A 23,590-nucleotide genomic window follows, 5' to 3' on the forward strand; every position below is an offset into this window, starting at 1 on the left:
GGTAGGCATGAGAAGAGAAAGTTTCATGAGAGGTAATATTTCAGTGGGTCCTTGAAGAATAACTATGATATCAACAGGCAGAGATGATAGGTTACAGAATTCCAGGCATGAAGAAGTCTGAGACAAGGAGAACTCATGTGGTGTAAAATCAACATTTAGGGTTTAGCTCACTTTAGTCTCAAGTACAGGAGATGTGTAGGAAAGTAATCAGTGATAAACTGAAGTGATTTTTTATCAGAGCATGAAGAACCTGGTACAGCATGAGAGAAAGTTTGACCTATATTTGGAAAACAACAAGACTTAGGAACAGGGAACTCACGTTTTGTAAACAATGGGTTACATGGTGAAGATATCAAAGGTATAAAGCTCAGTTAGTAAATGAAAATTAAGTAAGTCCCAGAGTCATATAACATGGTGTCAGAGGCAGTGGGATGGAAATAGTTTAGTTACTCATAGTATCTCCCTCAAGAAAACTGTGCTCCCATACTGTAATGTCATGCACAAAAGCTTTCCAGAAGAATACTACTGTGAACAGCTTTTAAGTTTCTGATTACACAGTATAGAGAATACTCTATTTATTCCATAACAAATAAAAGCAAAATAGTCACAGAAAATCAAGGTAAAGCATTTACAATATTACAACTTATATTCACAACAGCTTATCATTAAAATGGCCACATAATTTTCACCAAAGTGGTCACAATATTTAGAACAAAGAACAATCATCTCAAAGTACAATAGTCAAAGTCTTCCACTCATGGGGCAAAGTCTTAAGTTAACTCAATCAGTATCACAATATAGTCTCAAAATACAATAGTCAAATTCTTCCATTCATAGGCACTCTTAAGTTAAATCCATCAGTCACTTATTCAGCAAATTCTTCCATGCATGGGACAAAGTCTTGATTAACTCAATCAGTCACTTATTCATCAATCAATTATTAAGTATCATACACAAAACCCTTCAATCCTAGGTCACTAGTAAACTACAATTTCATCAGTACTCAGTACCCATGGAGAGGTCTGTTCATCTTGACTTGGGGCTGGTTCTCAGTTTTCCTTGATCCCCTTCTATGGTCCCAGATTCTACCTGGATTTACCAGACTGTCACCTGGGTTCAATGGCAGACAGGTCCCAGTTCCTTGTCCAGCTCTCTGGGTATGTTCTGCTCCACACTGAAGTTCACAGGATCTGATCCATGTCAGATCTTTCACAATTTCTGCTCCAGGGAATTCAAGATTCAACCAAGCTGCAAACAAAGTTTCAGCATCCCAGTCATGCTTCCTCAGTCACCTGGGCTCCTGGCTGCGGGCTCTCCACCACCACAGGCTCTCAGGAGATTCTGGCTCAGTTCTACATTCTCTCTTCTGTAGCTGCTCTGCCACCAGATTCTGGTCCCAAGAAATTCTGACTGTGCCTCTCTGGGCTTTTCTTATATACACACAGCATTATCTTCCTGTTTCAGCCAACCCCTTCCTATTACATCAGGAGACAGGAGTTCATACCTTCTGTTTCCCCAACAGAGGCTTGATCAGTTACTAAGTGCTAAGTACCTGCTACCTTTGCCAACACAAAGGGATCTTCAAATTCAAATTTCATTACCATTACCCATACTACTCTCAGTTTTTTCTTCTCAAAAAATCAAAAAATTTTATAGGCACTATGATGTAATGAAAAGACTGTTCAAATATATAACCTTTCATGATCTCAATCACTTTTCCATTGCAGAAAAAAAGTCTAAGATTAGATGTTTATCAATTCATCATTTATCACTTACTATGAGAAGTGCTAACAGAGATATAAGGTGAATTAAGACAATTAATAAAATAAATTAATTATTTCCTCATGAATCTTATAAGTTAACAGGTAAGATAAGAAATATGTCATAGTTACAATGCAAAACACGAATATAGCCAATTCATCATTAGGATACATAATGCTTTGGGAGCTTGAGGGGATATCTATCTATCTGTCTATCCATCTCTCTTCCTAATAAAAAGGAAATGTGATTCCTTCTGTATTCTACCCTCTTGAGACATCTGGAGTATTGGTTTCAACTTAAGACAGTATATTTTAGGAAACATTGATAATTTGAAGGAAATACAGAGTAAGGTCAAAAGGATGGTGAAGGATTCTGTAAGCTCTTTATATATAGTGAAACTTGGGCCTAGTTATGCACTTCACAAATGTTCTAAGAATTTCCAAAGTTTCTGAAATGTATCAGAATTTGGCTATTTGTAAAATCTGCCTCTCTTATCCTCTCAAGAAGTTTGGCCAATGTAGAAATTACCATTTTGCTCATATTATATATCAAAATGATTGACATATTTAGAATAGAAGCAGAAACACTAATTAAATCCCTTAGAGATTTTTTACAATAATCAGTGAGTTGCCGATGTAAATATTTTAGAGTGAAAAGAAGCTTAGAACTTCTCCACTCAAAAAGATTCTCATTCAGATTTTTTACTTACTACGATATTGATTTTTTTTAATTTCTTTGATTTTCAATGACCTGGATAGACACAAAATTCCTAGTATTGGCAGAACAATTGGATCCAGTCAATCAACAAGGAGCCTAGCACAGTTAATACAAAGAAAAAAATGAAATAACCCTTACTGCCAATTGAAATCATGTTGAACTTCATGTTTAATAGTATCACTTCTATGATTCTAAGTTCCATTTAGTAAAACATATAGTTCTGCTGAGCTTTTTACCTCTGTAAACTCACAATATTACTTACTGACCAAGGAAATTGGGATTGACATATACTTATATATACTTGGCTTAGCAAAACATCACATTTATTAGAAAATCAACTCAAGAAAGTTTTCAGATAACAGTAGAGGAATATCATCCTCATTTAGTAAGGGCTATACCCAAACTTCTCTGTCTACTAAAATGAATATTGAAATTGGGATTTATTTGATAATGCAACTATTTTTCCAGCTAAAGTATACTGCTCAGCATAGATTTTAACAAAAAGAAAATGGGTAATAGGCACATATTAGTAAAAAAAAAATGGAACATTTTGCCTGTGTTAAATTTATTGTTCATTTTTAGTTGAAAGATTTTCAAGGTAATGTCAATAACCTAAACATCCCCAATATGATTATATTACTGGCTTTCTTGCAGATACTTTTAAAATTCTTAACCAATTTGTCTATTCATCTTTGAATGATTCCCTCCTATTGGGGCACCAGTTACTCAGTAATCATATTCTTTCTTGCCTTCCAGAAAATAGAAATGAGCTAGAGGCATTAGCATTAAATCCATTTTATGATGACTTTTAAACTGCTTATTTTGATACTAACTTGAATCACAGTACAATTTAACATGTCTCTTAATTAACTTGAAGACATTGTTAAGTCACGGAAGAAACGTTAATTTTTAGTTATGCTACTATTTATAACCACATAAAAATAATCAGGGTATCCATGAAACCATTTTCTAGAAATATATGATATTCTTAATTTGAGAATCCCCTAAAATTTATATGTAAAGTATCTATTCTATGATATACTTGGTTATCAAATTTCTAATCCTCAAAAATATATGAAGGTTCTCTCAGCACCATTATTGAGAGTTTGCAATTTTGAAAATCTAATTTCATGATTTGAAGATCCCAAGACAATATTTACTGTGTACTTGAAGACTCAAAGAAATTTAATCTCTTTCAAGTTTTTAGGATTTATTTTTCTTCTTGGTGGTCAATGATTAACTGTCCCTAAAACTTCCCAAGTTCAATTTCATTTTCTCAATTGTGTTAGCAGTTTGCTAAAGAACAGAAAACTAAATAATTCTTTCAGTTAGCTGAGAATACCAACATCTCATGTAAGGTACCACTCAGTCATGGTTTGTCACTTCAACTTCTACAATCGATTGGTTAAACAAGACTAAAAACAACAAGAATACATAGGTTAGGGGCGGCTAGGTGGCGCAGTGAGTAAAGCACTGGCCCTGGAGTCGGGAGGACCCGAGTTCGGTTCCAGCCTGAGACACTTAACACCCACACAAAAATACTAGCCGTGTAACCTTGGGCAAATTACTTAACCCCAAAATTGCCCTCCAAAAGGCAAAAAAAAAAAAAAAGAATACATAGGTTCAAAACTTATTGGATAAAAACTAGCTGCAATTTGATATAGATAATAAATTAGTTCACAGAGAATAGGAATCACTTAAGAAAAAAATGTTTTCTATTTGAATAACTAACCTATCTTTCTCTAACCTAGCCAGCAATCTTAATAGCTATTTTGTACAACTAAACTAATGACCCAAGAGTTAAGGTTCTTGAGCATTTTTTAAATAAATAAATTCACTATCTCTGACTTAACATGATTAGGTCTCAACAATGTGGATAAATGGTAATTCTTACAATAATTTCATCCAAAATTATTCTTTAATTCACCTGAATTATTTAAATGATTATTTCAAATCTTGACCACTTTTTTTTGATGGTCTGTCTGACATTAATTAAAGCAAGTTTAACAAAATGTGTTTTTCCCCTCTTGTGTATTATGAAAGTAGCAACACAACTATTAGTATTAGGCTTACTAGTAATTTTAAATAATGCTTAACAATATATGCTTTCAATATCCTTGAAACTTAGGTAAGCAGTTCTGTTCTCCCCTCAGATCAGATGGTTTGTCTCTAGTGTATTACCTCCAACACTGTGGGATAATGGAATTGAAGCATTCCTCTTGGTTTCTTTATTTCAGAAGAAAGAAATACATGCATATTACTGTGGCCTAAAATGCACTAGACCTAAGAGTTAATGCAAATGTTAACATGGACCCTTTATTTGGGGATGTTTATTAGCAATTCTCAGTGACTGGGGTCTGTGAAGTAGGATGGGAAAAATGCATTTCAATATAATTAGTTTCCTTTATAATGATGTATTTTTTATTTTATGCATTTGAAATCATTATTCAGAGAAGCAGTTCAATGGTAGATTATCAGAGGTATCCATTACCAAAATAATTAAGGGCCTCCATTTTAGATTACCGCATCTTTCTTTATCATCCTTAAATTTTATGTGATTGTCTAAGCATTTAGGTGCCACAAGAAGATTCTATAACATTAACAATCAGTGTATTGTTTTATTGTTGTTGATTATGTAAAATGCTTCTAGGACAGTGTTTAGAATCTGCCCATGAATTGAATTTGTATTAATGGACATGTTTGTGAGTTTTTATGCATACATGAAGATTAGTGGAAAATTCATGTTATTAAATGTTACAAATTTATATTTCTAGTGTACAAGTTTTTAGATGCCAGGAAAAATAAAAGGATTTGGATGTGGTTGTTTTTCACTTTTTCACTTTCTGTCTGTCCACCAAAAATCAGTACTTGGCATTAGAATACATAACAGCTTTGTTCTTTTAGGGACATCATTAATTGGAGGTATTTAATTCAATATATCTTAAACCACAGTTGAGTTTTCAGGAAAGGTGATATTTAAAGTCCCCAAACTAAAAAATAATTCTGTTTTAATTCATTTTAGATAACACTGCTAGAATTTTAACAAGAAAAAATGGATTCAGTCGGCATGAAATCAGTAGTTATCTCCTGCCAGTGGTGATCTCCGACAATGATTACCCAATCCAAAGCAGTACTGGTACGCTCACTATTCGAGTTTGTGCTTGTGACAGTCAAGGAAACATGCAGTCCTGCAGTGCTGAGGCTTTGCTACTTCCTGCTGGCCTGAGCACGGGAGCTCTTATAGCCATTCTCCTCTGCATCATCATTTTGCTAGGTAAGTTTTGTTATTGCAGACAAAGGTAGTTGTTTCATTTTGCTTTGTTTTCTGAATTATGGATTTGTATATTATTTATTTACTTTGCTTTTTGTAGTGGGGAAGGCAGGGCATTTGGGGTTGTGACTTGCTAAGGTCACATGGCTAGTACGTGCTAAGTGTCTGAAGCTGGATTTGAACTCAGGTCCTCCTGACTGCAGGGCCGGTGCTCTATTCACTGTACCACCTAGCCACCCCATTTGTATACTTATTGAGAGGGAACTTTTGTTTGTAAATGGGTTTACTTTTCCTCAAATATCTTAAAGGACATTCACAGAGTCAGCAATGTGTTATAGAAAGAACAGTAGCTCCAAGATTCTTATGAGGATCGAATGAAATAATGATTATAAAGCCTTTTACAAACCTTGAAGGGCTGTATTAATACTAGCTATTATTGCTGTTACTGTTTTATATTATTTGGAGTAAGAATAAACTTCATTTCAAATCCTCCCCATATTTCTCACCACCCCCGTCACCTTTGGCAAGATACCTATAAAACATTGGTCTTCAGTTTTCTTAGCAGGAAAATAAGGAAGTTGGACTTATTTTATAAGAAGTTGGTCTTCTAAGGTCCTTTTCATTCTAATGCTATGATTTTATAACAGTTGGGTGTCTAAGGCACCTTTCTATACTGTATCTTGGGCTTTTTGTGCAACTATAATACAAAGAAAAGTCAGAATATGGTCATTAGACCTCAATAAATATCCTCTTTTGATTTTTCATGCCCCCCCTTTTTTTTGTATAAACAAATAAGCTAAGAATGCCAAGTTAGAACTTGGAAAATTTGTATTAAAAATATGAATTTTTCCTCCTACTATAGATAAAATTACCATCCTCAATATGATGTGTAGGGCAGTTGCTGTTTGTAGAATTGACTATGATTCAGTGACAAACCTTTTCTCAGTCTTCATTGGATATGAAAAAAAATAAGAAGACTTCATAGGATGAGCATATAAAAGTATCATTTCAGTTTACCTAAGAATGATAAAGTCATAGGTCTTTTCCATCTGAAATGTATAACTTTTCATCCAGTGACCTGTTACCCAGGCAGAATTGGCATACTCAGTTAAGCCATTCACATCCTCCAAGGTGGATAACCTTGGCAAAGTTAAGTAATTATTTAAAAAGATAAGAGGCAAATTTAATTTCTTTGCCCAGGAATGCCAACCATGTTATGTTGCTGCCTGAATCTGAAAGATTATTTTGAAAGAATATCATGTTTGTGATAGTTGGTTGGCAAGATGAAAAAGAAATGGTATATTCTTCAAGAATTCAGAAATATTTGAATTTAAAAATGTTTTACTATGAATTTATCTGTCTTCCCTTGCAAGAATATTGATGTTTTAGAAAACACTTCTCTGTACTTACACACACACACACACACACACACAAACACACACAACTCAACCACACCCATATGCAAATACACATACTAGTCCTTTGATCCTTGTGAAGCATGATGCAAATTGGTATGGAAGCTTGACCTTGGAATCAGGATGCATACTATCTTAGTGACTGAGGGTAGATTTCTAAATCCCTCAATGTTCCAGGCAACTTCAAAGACTAAAAGATATAAACATTCCTGGTGGAAGGAATTCCCACATAGACAGTTCCTCAAAGTGATGAAATTCAAAGCCTAGACCAAACAACAAACAAACAAGAAAAATCCTGCCCAAAATACATACTTCTATATGCCCATGGACCCTTAGTAACAGATAAGGCTTATTAAGTTAGTCTACCATAGTCTACCAGCTCACAAGAACCAGAGATTATACAGGTTAATGAATGAAGAATAATGCCTGAGGGCATCAAACTCAGTAATCCGTATCACAATATTCCTGTACTGTCTCTTATCTTCTTATTTTTGACCTGCTATTTTGTATATGTATTCTAATTTAGATAAACAACCTTATGCTAGTTCTAATGAGCAAGCTTATTTCTTGTGCTTCAGGGCACTGACTGATCCCCTGGCTCCCATGCCTTCTGGCTCTTCATTTATGGACATTCTTTATTTTATTCTGCCTCTGCTCCTCTGGATTGTCTAGATATTGTTCTTTCCACATACCTTGCAGCTGATATGTATATGTTTATATGTGTTTATCTTGGTGCATATACATATACCTATGCACATACATACAAACACACACATATATACATATACAAGGATATGTGTATATACACACATATGTATATATACATATATATATATCTTCTAACCTTATTATTACCTACATATTTGTATATATATATATTCATCTATCTCTATCAATCTAGATCTAGTTCCACAGCCAGCCAGCTATCTAGCAATCATAGACCTTATAATATCCTTATTATATTTCATCTTATTTAATTAAGCCCTATTATATTTCATCTTATTTAATTAAACCCAATGCTGTAACCTGGCAAGATGCATTTGAATCATGACTCTATAATCTGATACATTAATTTTACTTACCTGCTTTTTGTCACCTAAAGATTTAATGAACATACCATTGTCCAAATCATTGATAAAAGAATAAACAATAGAGAATAAAATACAGAACCTAGGTATTACAGAGTAGACTTACTCTCAATTTGACACTGAACCATTAACAGATTTTAATCCAATTAGACAGGTAATCAACTAGACATAGTATATCTATATTCAGACATCATGGAGGGTTATACAAATATATACATACATGTAGAAACAAATGCATGTGCATACATGTAAATATATGTAGATATCACCTATGTCTGTGCACCATAAATAAAGAGGAATAAATAGTAGCAGGTATAGATGGCTCAGAGGATAGAGTACTGGAGGCAGGAAGATCTGGGTTCTAATTTGTCTTCAGACACTTAATAGCAGTATGACTAAGCAAGTAGCAACTTCTATTTGCCTCAGTCTCCTGATGTGTGAAATGAGGATAATAACAGCATCCACTTCACATAGCAAATGAGATAATAATTGTAAAGTTCTTAGCACAGTGCCTGACACATACTTGAGCTATAGCTATGCTTATTCCTTTTCATCTTCACACACTAGACACTGAAAGAACTTATGTTCCTCTATTTGTGATATAATTCAATACTCAAGAATTCAAATAGCTATATTTTATTATATAAAATATCATATGTGCAAATATGCATGAATGAATATGCTTTGCATATTTAAGATATACAAGCTTCTCTGATATGTCATGATTTCATAAAGATTCTGGGTTCTTGTGATAACTGAGTTCTGGTATCCCCCTATAAACTGGAAAGCTTTAGAGTCACAGTAGATGTTACCTCCATCAACATAGAGCACTGACCTTCTCTAATTTAATAGGTGATGTTCAGAAGTTATTATTCTATGACTAAAATATTCTCTACCCTATGGTGATGTGTGCCCTTCCCATTATCTGGACTGTTCCTCAAAGAATAAACCTAAAGGCCATTATCATACAATTACTCAAGAACAATACATTTTGGTAGGATCATCCAGGGCTCCTGTTTCACAAGAACCCAGAGAGGTCTCTATGCCATGATAAGGCATCAATGCAGGAATTTAAAAGATCTTAGATACACGAAGTCTGTGTATATGTGTATGTATACTTGCATTACATTGGCAGTCTCATCAGTATAGACTATATAGATCACAACTCATCCATCTTTTTCAACTGTTCAACTCGTGCCCCTGTCTTTCTAAACATACTTCATAAAGGAATGCTGGAAGCCTTTCTCTACTTCAGCACTTAAGTTTCTACTATGTGCCTGGTACAAGAATTAGGAAGTTGGAATACAAAGCAGTCATTTACATCAAAGAATTAAATTCTATTGAAGAAGGCATGTACCTATATTCAACATATGAAATAAATATGAGGTGATTTGACCTGGGGCCATCAGGAAAAGCTTCTTGTAGAAAATGGCACTGAAACTGAATTTTGGAAAAATAAAATAAAAAGTAGCTATTCTCAGAGGTGGAGGTGAGGAGGGAGCACATTCCTTTTTTTTTTTGCCTTTTTTTGGAGTGGGGAAAGGCAGGGTAATTGGGGTTAAGTGACTTGCCCAAGGTCACATGGCTAGTAAGTGTAAAGTGTCTGAGGCTAGATTTGAAGTCAGGTCCTCTTGACTCCAGGGCCGGTGCTCTATTCACTTGAGCTACCTAGCCACCCCAAGGGAGCACATTCTTGATGCAGAGAATGGTCTGTGCAAAAATATGGAGAAGGGGAGTGAAATAACATAGACACGGAATCATCAGAGGTCAGGAACCTGTAACATACAATGTGTTGAGAAGAATAACTTGTTGTAAGCCAGGAAAGGCAGGTGGCAGCCAGGATTTGAAGGTCTTTAAATGTCAAATAGAGGAGTTCATATTTGATCTTAATGTTAATACAGGGTCATTCGAGTTAATTGATGAGTGGTGTGGCATGGCCATGTGCTTTAGGAAAATCAATGCTTATATTAAAATTTTTTAGCTACTGATGGAACACTCAAGCTGTCCATCTTTAATTTCTGACTCTTACTACATAATAAACTCATAAACTTTTCCAGTTATGCATATCTTTGGTACTATGTTTTAATCTCTGTTAATAGGCATAGGGATAGGGAACAAACCTATGACTTCATTATTTTAAGGAACTCCCAGGTGAGGAAATCCACTCTAACGAAAGAGGTGATCATCTTGGAGGGGGAGGGGGGGGAAATGTATAGTTTTAAAGAATAGTCTAGGCACCAAAAGGTTAATTGACTTAGAGTCAATCTGTATGTATCACACACACACACACACACACACACACACACACATCTAAGTATTTCTTTTTTATATGCTATGCCACCCTACCAAATTTGTATATTAGAAAAATATACATATAGAAATGAATTCACTCGGAAAGAACACTCTGTGTCACTTAATAGATGGTCCAATAGATATTATAGAGAGATAAAATATGTCTGTGTGATCACAAATTTGAAAGCACTATTTTCTGTCTCTTAATAGTAGCACTATCATGACTGTAAGAAAAGTACAAGGTTTATTACTTTGCTTTGTTTCATTTTTTTGTTCTGTTCATGAGATAAGGTTAGGCACTCCTCTATCCTCCCAAAAGAAATTATGCTAATTTTCATGTAAACTATTTATTTATAATTCTATATTTAGTTTTAATTATATATATATAGTCTAAGCTATAGCACAAAGTTTACTGTTTTGACTCTTTTAACATAGTACAAGTACTATAGTTCACTGTATAAATAACTAAAGGGTAAATTACTCATCCCAGGCACAGTATGATTTAACCTATAAAAAGAATTTAGTTATCAAGTCTAATTTAGATTTTCAATAGCTTAAGAAATTAGAACATGCTAAATTTAAATGTGTAGTTTTTGTATCCTAAATACTTTTCTGGTGTATGAGGGAGGGCAAAATTAACACACACACACACACACACACACACACACACACACACCTTGAAAGAATCTAAAAAGGAGATATGAATATTTTTAAATGTACTGCATATACTAGTAATTTTTGAGCACTGGATTATTTTAAGTGATAGAGGGAAAAATAGATGACTTTTACACTTAATGTTACTCTGCAAAAATAATAAAACAATTATGTGATAGTGCAGTGGTTAAGAATTTCCTTACTAACAGCTCTCTACACTGATTAAATCATAGTGTGTTTAAAAAAACCATATATATGTATATATACAATTGTTACCTCTATATAGATATAATCCATTGTTGTGTGTGCATATATATAAATATACAAATATGTGATAACTTTACATTTGAAATGATATTATATAATCACCACTCATCTTTAATTAATTAATAAATCCCTTCCAGTGAGGATTTCCATCCCCTCTAGCAATGAAACATTTGTCTATAATCATTATTAGTAAAATGTATATAATATAATTTTAGGTCTCTCCTCTAATAAAAAATTTATTCAAATATGGCTTTCTAAACTGCCTAAAAATAAAGATATTTTATTTTAAATTTAGAAAACAGATTGTTTATTGCTTTTTGATATATATGTAATTGTATCTCAATAATTTATCCAAAGGTAACCATGATTATTCTTATTGTTGTTTTTATTATTAATTTTAATTTTATAGTGAAAAAACCAATGATGATTTTACATGAAACAGTGAGACAAGTACGATTTTCTGAATATTCCTAGGGAAAATAGTGGAAACATAATTCAACAATGATGAAATATTTATTTTCCTTTAAATCATGACTGTTTTACTTTAATTTAGCTCAATTACTTTAAATAGATATTAATGAGGGAAAAAATTCCACAAAGTATCGCTGAAGGACAAAATTAATCTTAAATTCTCAATTGACTAGGAAAAGTCAGGAAACCCAAAGATTTGACTTCTTTCCGAGTCAATTTTTATGCACTCTCACTAAACAAGATCTATTCTTTATTTCCCTCTCATTTTCCCCAGTTATAGTTGTGCTATTTGCAGCTCTAAAAAGACAGCGAAAGAAAGAGCCTCTCATCTTGTCTAAAGAAGACATCAGAGACAACATTGTGAGTTATAATGATGAAGGAGGTGGAGAGGAAGACACCCAGGCATTTGATATTGGTACTCTGAGGAATCCTGCAGTTATAGAAGACAAGAAGCTACGACGAGACATTATTCCCGAAACGTTGTTTATCCCACGGAGGACTCCTTCAGCTCCAGATAACACAGATGTCAGAGATTTCATTAATGAGAGGCTAAAAGAGCATGATATTGATCCCACTGCTCCACCATACGACTCACTTGCAACCTATGCCTATGAAGGAAATGATTCTATAGCCGAATCTTTGAGTTCACTAGAATCAGGTACTACTGATGGAGACCAAAACTATGATTACCTCCGAGAATGGGGGCCTCGGTTTAATAAGTTAGCCGAAATGTATGGCGGTGGGGAAAGTGACAAAGACTCTTAACCTAGGATACATTTTCTGTTCTCTCAAGAAGAAATCATTTTCCAGACACCACCTCTGCTCCTTTACAATATTTGACATTCAGGAGAATTTTCCTGCCACTCAGCACAATATTTTTTTCCCTTTTCCTTTTTAATTTGTTCATTAATTTGATTAATTCTTTCTTGTAGGATGTCACATGGAGTATATACAGCATTTTATTTAATCACTTCCAAGAGCCAAAGCTATGGAAATTCAGTGTTGTCCATTTAGTAAATAAAAGATACTTTCAGAAACTCGAACAGGATAAGACTCCCTTAAGCAACTATACAAACCGCTTCTGTTAGGTACCTGTCCTGCCCTTGCAAGTGCAGCTTTTAAGGAGGTGAAGAAGAATTTTTTTAAATATATATATATATATATATACATACACACACACACACACACACACACACATATATATATCCTGTTCTGTACATTAAAATTCCAAAAAATGTACACTTGGTGTTAGTGTGATATGCAGCCAGTATAAAAAAACTTTGTGCAACTTCATTTCATCAAATTCTATCTGCTAATGTTTTATATTTATATTTTTGTATTTATTTTTAAGAAATAAATCAGTTTTTACAACTACTTTGCCTCCAATTTCTTTTGTTTCATGAGGAAGAATATGTTCACAAAATGCTTGCTATGACACTATGAATGAGTTCCAATGAGAATAAAATCTTTAATTCCATAAATTGATAATTATTGATGAAACCAGCATGATTCCAGGTAAGGAAAAAAAATCTCTTCCTTACCTCTTTTAATAATCAATGTATAAATCTTTTTATAAGTTAATGAGTAGTCATTCATAGACCTCTCCAAAGCATGCTTATCTTCATTTTTACATTTAGCAAAGAAGCATACATATCTTATTTTTTGAAAAATGCATAGTGTACATAGTGAGTTTTGTTTGTTTCTGCCCTACTAATGATACCAAGAAATAGCCTTGGTGTAGAAAGCATAATCCTCCCTATTTTCTTTTGATGTACACTATATAGGCCTATTGTTATTAATCATTTTTTAAGTCAGGTGTAATTTACAGGGGTTTAAGATTAAAGTAACCTTTTAATGGAAAATATCCCTAGATCCTACAGTGACATTGTGAAAATTTCAAATATTGGCAATAATAATAATGTTGCATGTTTTGTTAATACACTATTGAAATTATCTTTTTTTCTTCAGAAATGCATTATATGCCTGTTAGTAGAAGTCTTTTCTTTTTTCCTCTGTGACTGATTCAGTTCAAAGCACTTGAGCGAATACAGCCCATTTGTCCTACAAAGTTCCTGTCATCCATCAATTTTAGCTATAACTAACTTATCCCATGTTTACCCTGGCTCCACAAAATACTTTGTTTTTAAATTAAGCACTTTTTTGGAACTGGTTGGGAAGCCTCATCCCCTACTGAGTGAGTATATTGTAAACAATGAATACATTTCACCTCATCTCCAAATTGTGAAAATGCTGTGCCTTTGGGGTGAGACAGAAAATGTAATATTGACATATCCTTAATGTGGACTTAATTATTGCATTTATTTTGAAAGATATTTTCCTACTTTAAAGGTTAAAAATGTCCAGATGTTTGCAGCTCAAAATAGTTGTGAATGCATAATAACCATCTGATTATAAAAGAAATATAGCCACTATTGGCACTTATGATCACAGTCAACTTCTAGACACTATGTAGCTCAGCAAGTTGTATAATAAGAGGTAACTTGGCACGCTTCCTAAGTTCCAAAAGCCCATTCCTGGTTATTCTAAGTGGAGCAGATCACAGAATACAAAACAAAAACTGATCTATTTATATAGAAGAAAGCAAACCATGGTGGCCAGGTAGCACAGAGAGTAAGAGCACTGGCTCCAGTGTCGGGATGACCTGGGGATCAAATCCGGGCTCAGATACTTAGCACCACACCCAGAAATAACTAGCCGTGTAACCTTGAACAAGTTACTTAACCCCGATTGCTTTAAAAAAAAAAAAAAAGAAAAGCAAACCTCTGAATGAGGCACATTTAATCTGAAATTCATTGTTAAAAGAAATTTAAAAATACAGAATATCACATTAGGACTCAGTGTTTTAAGAATCTTCCCTAAGTTTTGAGATGTTTTGCTTTAAAATTATATTTTATGTTAATATTCATTAATATTAGTGATAATAGTTTATATTAGTGACTTTTGGCATGATGGTTAGAGAACCAATATCAAAGCCAAAAAGATTTGGCTTCATGTCTAGTCTCTGACACATATTTGTTACATGACCCTGTGCAAGCCGCTTACCTCAGTGTTCTAGACCTATTTCTAAGGCTAGAAACTACAGAAAACATACCAGCCTATATTGGAAAAGGGAGTTTTCTCATCTCTGAATCTCTTATATCAGTGCAATTATACATCTAGCTCATTTCAATCCTTTTTTTTCCCCAATGGGCCACAGCTTTCAAACTGAAATATTCTACATTTGTTATTTCACCTTCATTAAATCTAAAAAGATTGTACTATACAGAAATGAAAATAATCCATTTCAAATTTCAGAGAGGTAAACTTCAAGTTTGGAGATCAAATATTCACCATGATTAGAGGAAAGGACAGTCACAAAAATAAATCATCTCTTAACTCATCCAATTTCTAAGCTAAAGAAAGAAAAATATATCTGTTTTGAACCAGATAAGTGCATCCTAATATTAGGAAATGATCAAGATGATAAGGTAAACAAGCAAAATTCTTGGGAATCTAGTTACAGTGGGGACTTTCTTTAAAAAAAATTATCCATATTTTCTTTAGCTCCTAAAAACATTTCTGGCCTCATAGTCCCTTTCTCCCCTCAGTCCCCAGCTATACCATTCTTTCCCAAGTGAACTACTGTCTAATTTCCAAAGTGATTCCACTATCTGCCACCTCTTGCATTTACATAGGTCATTTGCCTTGCCTGAAATGTTTTCTCTCATTGATATATGAAATAATGATATTTTTTTCATCTAAGTTCAGCTTAGGAGCCACCTCTGACAGCAGACCTTTTCCCACAGCTGAAAGTGTCCTCTTCCCTTTCATTTATTATTCCCTAGAAAGCTTTGCCTAATGACTCATTTTCCCCCCTCTCACTCTACCATGTATTGACATACTGGCCCTATAACTGTCTTGGAGGGCAGACTATGTTAGTTTTTGTCTCTGTATCCCAAGCTCCTAGCATAATGCCTTGCAAATAGTAATGACTTTTGTTTGGGTTTTTTTTTTACTTAATGGATTAAATTTTCGAGAGAATTGTTACAAAGCTGTTATTGATTCCATTCTCCTGAAATCGTCATGTAGGCCTTTGCTTGCTCAAGGAAGAAGTGTCTACAACCATGATACTGATAGGAAGTCTAATTAGTATTGCCTTAGTTTTAAAAAGAAACTGTATTTGCCTTATTTCAGCACACCTATTAACACAGGTGATTCTGCTAGATTGGGAGTAGATATTACTTGTTTTCTCTTAAAATAATAGAAATTTACAGCAGGAAGAGACCTTAGAGATCAACCCCATGATTTTTGCCATGAGAATATTGATGCCTTTCTAGATGATCTGGATATGTTTGACACTGATGTTTTATACTATATCCCAAAAGTTATCATCTAGCCTTTCCCAAAGACCTTCATTGAAAAAGAACCCTCTCCCTCCCAAAAAAGCTAATTCCACTTTCAGATATCTCTAGAAGTTGGAAAAGGTATTTGTTTGTTTCTGTTTTTCCTCTTCATTTCATGTCTGTTTTCTTCTTTCCAAACTTCTACCTACTGCTCCTGGTTCTGGCCTATGGACCCAAGCATACAATTTTAATTATTTTTTTTCCCTGTGATTAGCCTGAAAACACTTGAAGATAGCAGCTATCTTGCCTCCCTTAAGTCTTTTCTTTTTCAAAATAAACACCAATTGTCTTATGCAGAGCTATTTACATGTTTCCCCATCTTGACTGGTCTCTGTGGATACACTCCAGATTGTGGATAATATCTATCCCAATATGTGGAGCCCAGAAGTAACCACAGTTTTCCAGGTGTTTTCTGACCAGGAGGTCAGAATACCGTAATCAGGTCCATACTCATTCACAGAGCATGCCTGTAAGAATTATCACTGCATACAATGCTGTGATTTTCTCTACAAGTGCAGATTTCAAACAGTGACATCTTCATATTCCTTTATCATGTTGTCTCTAAAGACCTCCATTGAGGATCTACCCAATGCATTAAAGGCTTTTTTCTTGGAATTTTAACATTGTAGATGGTCTCAGTATAGAACTAAGATTATCTAAACTATATGATGAATGCCTCCTTTTTGCATCATGCATTTCTTTGATAATGCATTTAAGGCTTCTTCTTGTGACCAAGTTATCATGGCTAATATGTCAATGCATACTTATAGCAGTCATGCATCAATCCATTTCACAATGTTTATTCTTCAGTAATTATGGTGCTTCATATTTTTCAGTCACAGAGCATCATTAGGAATATGTTGATATTAAAATATTTTACATTGTGGCACATAAATGTATAAATACTATAAAACTGTAAGAAAATACAAAGAATATATAGAATCAGTAGTAATTCGGGGGCAGCTAGGTGTTAAAATGAATAGAGCACTGGCCCTAGAGTCAAGTGGACCTGAGTTCAAATCCAGCCTCAGACACTTAACACTTGCTAGCCATGTGACCTCGGGCAAGTCAATTAACCCCAATTGCCCAACCTTCCCCTCTGTAAAAACAGCAAAGCAAAAAAAGAAAAAGTAATTCAGGGTGATGTAAGTTGAACTATATTCACACTGACTACAATGATGTAAAAAGAAAGAAAAATAGAATCAATAACAAAAAGGGTGAAACTAAACTGTGGAATTATAAAGAATGAAATTTGCCCTAAAGAAGTATAATTCACCTCCCTCTTTTCTCTGCAGAGGTGGAGGAAGATGAGTATGGATAATTGCAAATATTATCAAATTCAGTGTATTGGATAGTTTTTCTGAATTGCTTTTTTTCTCCTTTCTCATTTATTTGCCCATAAAGCGTGTACTGCTCATGCAAGGTGTGCCTAAACAATGCAAATGGCTTGTGGGAAGGCATGGATAGCAATGTCTGTGATCTTACAAAATCCTCTGTAAGGGGTACTTTCAATTCTTGACTGGAGGGTGTTCCATGCAGGGACCAAAAACATGACAATTCTGTCCTCCTTTGAGAGATTAGTACCTAACCAGAATTATATTCATCTTCCCTCCTAAATATTGCAGGTCTTGGTGCTTGATAAGTTCAGAACTAAAAGCTACTTATATAGGTTCTAGTCATTAGGTAACATTTTCCAGTTTTGCCTACTTCCCACTAGAGGATAGTTATCTAAAAGTCGATCATACATTCTGAATTGGAAATAAACTCATTTATCCAAACTAGTGGCAGATTGCAATAAGAGTTCTACAGATTAGAATATACTAGAAAACAACATTGAGTTATTGAATCCCTTTCCTATAAGATACCTTTGTTTAAGTAAGAGATGTCCCAATATCACCCAGAGGAAATTTTCATTAGTCTCTAGTGCAGCAAAGTAGAAATCATTGTCATGTTGAGCTATCCTCTCCTTAATGTCTGCAAGAAATTATTTCCCCCTTTGCTTTCTAGAATTGCCTCCTAAAGAGAATCTGGAATGTGTGTCTCTCTCGAAGGGAAAACAAAGAAAAATGTCTCTCCTCTTCAAAGATCTTGAATCAAGTTTACTCACTCATACAGATGATAGGGTTCCATCCTTACTCCCTCCATGAATGTAGAGAATTATGAAAAACTTGCAGGCTTTTCTGGAAATTAGATTATATTTGGTTATAACGAATGCCTTACTTCATAGCAAAGGAAAAGAGATTCATTCAAAAATGAAGGAGGAAATTAAAAATTCATAAAAATTAAAATGTTTTCTACATCAAGAGAAAGGTTTAGATGTTAGAAAACTGTACTATTTCTCAAATGCAATCCAACCCACTTTCATGCAATTCAACTCTAGACCCTGGTGATGTTTAAGAAATGTGTATCATTGAACGAATTCAGTATGCGACCCAACCAACTGTATGTCTGTCATAGTCTGATAAGCATGCATGCATAGATTTTCCATGTATCTTTGTTAGGAATTACCAGGTCAATAGTTTTGGATGGTTGTAGATTTCATGGAGCAGGCTCTATAACCTTGTGAAAATTTGATGCAGTGTGCACAATGCCATCATCCACAACTAGTGGCATCTGGAGGATTTCACTCTCTATACAAGAAGCATTCTTCTGCTTAATCTAACACTTTATGAACTCTCTAGTTAAACACTTTTTAACATCTACAACATGGGGAAATTGCCATTTATGACTAGCTCTAAATATGAAGAGTTCTTTCCATATTGAGCCAAAATATACCACACTATAAATTCACACAATCTTGGAATCAGAGACTTTAAGGTTGGAAAAACACCTTATGGTCATTTTATTCAAACTATACATGAAAGGAATTCCCGCTATACCAAAACTGATATGTGATCTTCACCCCTCTGACTGAAGACCTCAAAGAAAGGAAAATATACACCTCTAAAGAAAGAACTTTCTAGTTTAGGACAGCCCTAACACTTAAGAAATTTTTATGATGTAAAGTCTAAATGTATTTCTGTGTAAATTTATAGATTCTACTTACTTTTCCTAATTCTACCCTTTGGAATCAAATAGAATAAGTCTAATATCTTCTCATAAAAGCTTTTCCAATACTGAAAAACACTAATAATGAAATCACTGAGTACTCTCTTTTCCATGATAACTGTACTTAATTCTTTCACCCAATACTTGTAAGAAATGGACCCAAGGCCCTTCATCATTTTGGTTGTTCTATTCTGGACATTCTCCAGGTAAGTAGTTTTCTTTCCAATCTATGAAACCTAGAAACTCTCAAATTATTACAGATGAGGTCTAAGGAAGGCAAAATACAGTGGGGCTGTCCCCTCCTGATTATTGCAAATAGCACACAAACACCCATAATGTAGCTCAAGATTGCATTAGCTATTTGGGGTGCCACACAATATTATTCACTACCTTATATTGAGCTTTTAGTCCATCAAAATGCTGTAGATCATTTTCATAACAACTGCTGCCAAAGCATGACACTACCATTTTGTAGTCATGGGGTTAAACCTTGGTACCCAAGCATAATGTTGTATATATTTTATGTATTGAAATTTTTTTATTAATAATACACAATACTTTGTCAAAACTCAGAGAGCCCAGACTTCCACTACTCCACAAATTCTAAGAGGAAACTATCTTTTGCCCCCATAATTGCTGTTATTTTAACTCTAGCAACTATGTCTTCCCATTGCTCAGAATCAGATGCAGAATAGCAATACCCTTGCTAATTTCTCCAACTTTTGAAGAATGAAAGGAATAACTAAAGCAGATTTTATATATATATATATATAAAGTTTTTGGCAGAGAGAGACAGGAAGTGAGAGAGATGGGGGATGGCAGAGAAGGGAGAGAAGGAAAGGGGAAGAATGCATTTACAGGCTTCATCCCACCATGTCTCAGTAATACCTGTAATAATATGTTTTCCTCTTTGCATTATGGTTTTTAGTTCTTTTTGTTTGTTGTTTAAACTTTGGGTTTTTGCAAACAGATATTTTCATTTGTTTGTTTTTACTGAAAAGTCCTTTCTTGAATTTTGTTTCCTATGAACTTCTGGGTGTTTCAAATTCTGTTCTTCTATTCTGTGGTTCCTTTCTAGGTTATCTAAATTGAAGAATATGCATAAGCTATCTCCTTAGCTTAGAAACCTAATGTACACTTTTAGGATACCCAGCAAATCTGTCCTCATCAGCTGCCTGTTACAGGTGTACTTTCTCTCTAGGAGGAATCCGTTGTACCTCTACTGTTGCCTGTGTTCAAGAAGTCTAAATTCCAGCCTTATTAGCAAGTTGTTCAGTTGTCAAACTATTTTTTCTCTTCTGAATTCCTTGCTTTCAAATTGGTAAAAATAAAGGAAACACAAACTAGTCCTCTATGGTTTTCAATTTTTATCAAAGATTTCATTGTTGTAGTAGATATATTTTAGATTCTTATAATTCCATGTGTGCTCATTCCAGTCACAAGAATGGGAGAGTTGTCATTGGTTTTGATAAATATTAACAGGTTTTCTGTTATACTTTCATTACATGCCCCAAAAAGACAAATATTGTTGTTATGAGGTCAATAGTTGCTTTAGTTACCCTAAAAAAATCATCTATTAACCTACGACCACCACCACCACTACTTTTTCTCCTCATCCTCCTACAGTTATAACTACTACTACCACTATTCTTCCATTGACCCTTACAGATAATATGTGTCCTGCTGTCTTTTGTGGTTTACTTTATCAGTCTTTGGAAAATAAATATTTTCTTTTTATTTGGGGGGAGGCAATTGGGGTTAATTGTCTTGCCCAAAATCACATGGCTAGTAAGTGTGTTAAATGTCTGAGTCCAGATTTGAACTCAGGTCCTCCTAACTCCAGGGCTGGTGCTCTATTTACTGCACCACCTAGCCACCCCAAATATTTTCTTTTTTCACCCACAATAGCAAACGCCCCTTTTTCAGGAAGAACTTCAAAGTTTTTATTAAGTTATAATTGTACAGCTGCCATTTTCCTTCTACTTTCATTTTATGGAACAGTCTTTAATTCTTCACTGTCCCTACAAGGGCCAATTCTCACCTATTATACCTTAGACCATTTTTCTCCACTAGAGCTTTACTTCTGTTTATTTTAGGAAGATGTCACTCTCCCAAATGCCAGTTATAACCCTACTTGTGACTATTATCTTATACCCTAATATGTATTAGATATTTTGTAGCATTATAGCAAAGTTAACCTACAGTGAATTTGCATTTATCAACATACTATAAAGCTTTTTCAAAAAAAAAATATGATATGCTGGCAAGGCAGGTATTTGATCTCTTAAAAATTAGCAGCTATTTTTTTAAATGCCAAGTTATAAGATGTTACCATTATAATATTAACTATATCACATTAATCCTGCTCCATTCCTTCAAATTTTTGAGGTAATTTTCCCCTGGATTCTATAAGACAGGGTCTTGGATAATTGTCCAAATTTTGTGTGATATACATACTTGATAAATAGATGAACATTAAAGCCATTAATAAAAATGATGACCAAGTTAACATTATAGATGGATTCCTGTGGCTGTCCACTAGAAATAAGTCCTAAATTAATGTCAATCTACTAATTAATATTTTTGGAGTTTGGTTATTGGAATCACGTAATTTGTAAATCCTTTAACTATACTAAAATCCGACCAACAATTCTTTTATCCATTGTTCTTTACTAAAAGGATACTTAAAGAGTTTTATCAAATACTTTGTTGAAATCCAGAATTATAATGTCTGACACATTTTCATGTCTTCCCAAGCTTCTGACTCAATTTAAAGAAACGAGTGATTGGGGTAGCTAGGTGGGGCAGTGAATAGAGCACCGGCCCTGGAGTCAGGACGACCTGAGTTCAAATTTGGCCTCAGACACTTAACACAAAAAAATAGCCATGTGACCTTGGGCAAGTCACTTAACACCTGCCCTGCAAAAAAAAAGAGTGATTATTAGTCTCCTTTTCTGTGTGCTCACAACTAATTTAATAATATGGCCTTGATTTTTTCCAGGGCAAAACTCTAATTCATAGTTCCTAATATTAATTTTCTACTTCTTTGGAATTTGCATAAATATGTTTCCATTTCTAATATACTGACATCTCTCTTTCTATGTGAAGTTCATCAATAGTAGTTCTACATTGCTAAGCTTTTTCAGTGTTCACTTTTTCTATTGATTTTACAAAACGTTTTCAAAAATGAATTTGAGGAACATTTTATAATTTATTTAATTATATTGGACTTCTCTCACCTTTCCAGTTTAAATATTTTTTGGCCTGTCTTTGATAGAGGAAATTTACTCAGTATATCCAAACATTTTTTTTAAAAATACAAGCAAGATAAAATATATGCACTCAAGCAATGAAAATCCCATCAAATTATGGTCATTCCTGCATTTTAAATTTTCATTCACATATAAACATAGGAGAAATCCCTTGCTTTCATAGGTATGAACAATACTTTAATAAAATTAATCCACAATTCAAATAAGATGACCTCATTTATATTCCATTTTGGGGCATAGCTCAATATTAAGAACTCATATTTATGTAACACTTCAAAATATATGAAATATTTTCTACCCTAAAACTTGGAAGGTACTTAATTTAAGTATGATCATTTTACCATCATAGCATTATAGGAAGCTGAAGATCAGAGATATACAGTAACTGGTTCATAGTCACAAAACTGTGTGTGACTATGGTAAAAGCTAGGTTTTAAATTATAAGTTCCTGACTCCAGGGTTTTTTTTAACTGTATTTGAATGCTGCTGATAATTTATCACAAAAAAGTACAGGCTTGTCAGTCATTTGTGAATTATTAAAAAGGGGATACATTTCAACATTCAGTTATATATGTGAATAGATTTAATACTATGGGGTTTGAAAAACTTTGAGGAAACAACATGATAGATTAGAGGAAGGACTCACTGACCTCTTCAAATATTCCCCTACAAAGAACTTTATTATTTTTTTTAAAGCAATTGGGGTTAAGTAACTTGCTCAAGGTTACATGGCCAGTTATTTCTGGGTGTGGTGCCAAGTATCTGAGCCTGAATTCGATCCCCCAGGTCATCCTGACACTGGGGCCGGTGCTCTTGCTTGCTGTAATGGGAATGCAAATTTGGAAGATCTTCCCTGCCCCTAGGCTAAAGTGCCCCTGAAGCCTGGGGTGGGAGGCTTGTTTTTCAGTTGATACTTCTTGATTGGCCAGTG

At 34.1% G+C, this 23,590-nt stretch overlaps 1 protein-coding gene across 2 annotated transcripts in view; it reads left to right on the top strand.

Annotated features, from left to right (window-relative positions):
• The window catches only part of LOC138170909 (cadherin-10), a 313,250-nt gene extending 299,974 nt beyond the window's left edge, over window positions 1–13,276 (top strand). For both annotated transcript variants that reach the window (XM_069100370.1, XM_069100369.1), the window contains 2 exons: window positions 5,501–5,752; window positions 12,211–13,276. In XM_069100370.1, coding sequence (XP_068956471.1) covers window positions 5,501–5,752; window positions 12,211–12,701 — 743 coding nt within the window. In that variant the 3' untranslated portion in view covers window positions 12,702–13,276. The remainder of the gene's footprint in view (window positions 1–5,500; window positions 5,753–12,210) is intronic.
• Window positions 13,277–23,590: the final 10,314 nt, after the last annotated feature.

Source organism: Petaurus breviceps, unplaced genomic scaffold (genome assembly GCF_028583685.1).
Source record: "Petaurus breviceps papuanus isolate PSGF00001 unplaced genomic scaffold, PetGlider_PUasm1.0 40, whole genome shotgun sequence".
In the NCBI taxonomy this organism is placed as follows: Eukaryota; Metazoa; Chordata; class Mammalia; order Diprotodontia; family Petauridae; genus Petaurus; species Petaurus breviceps.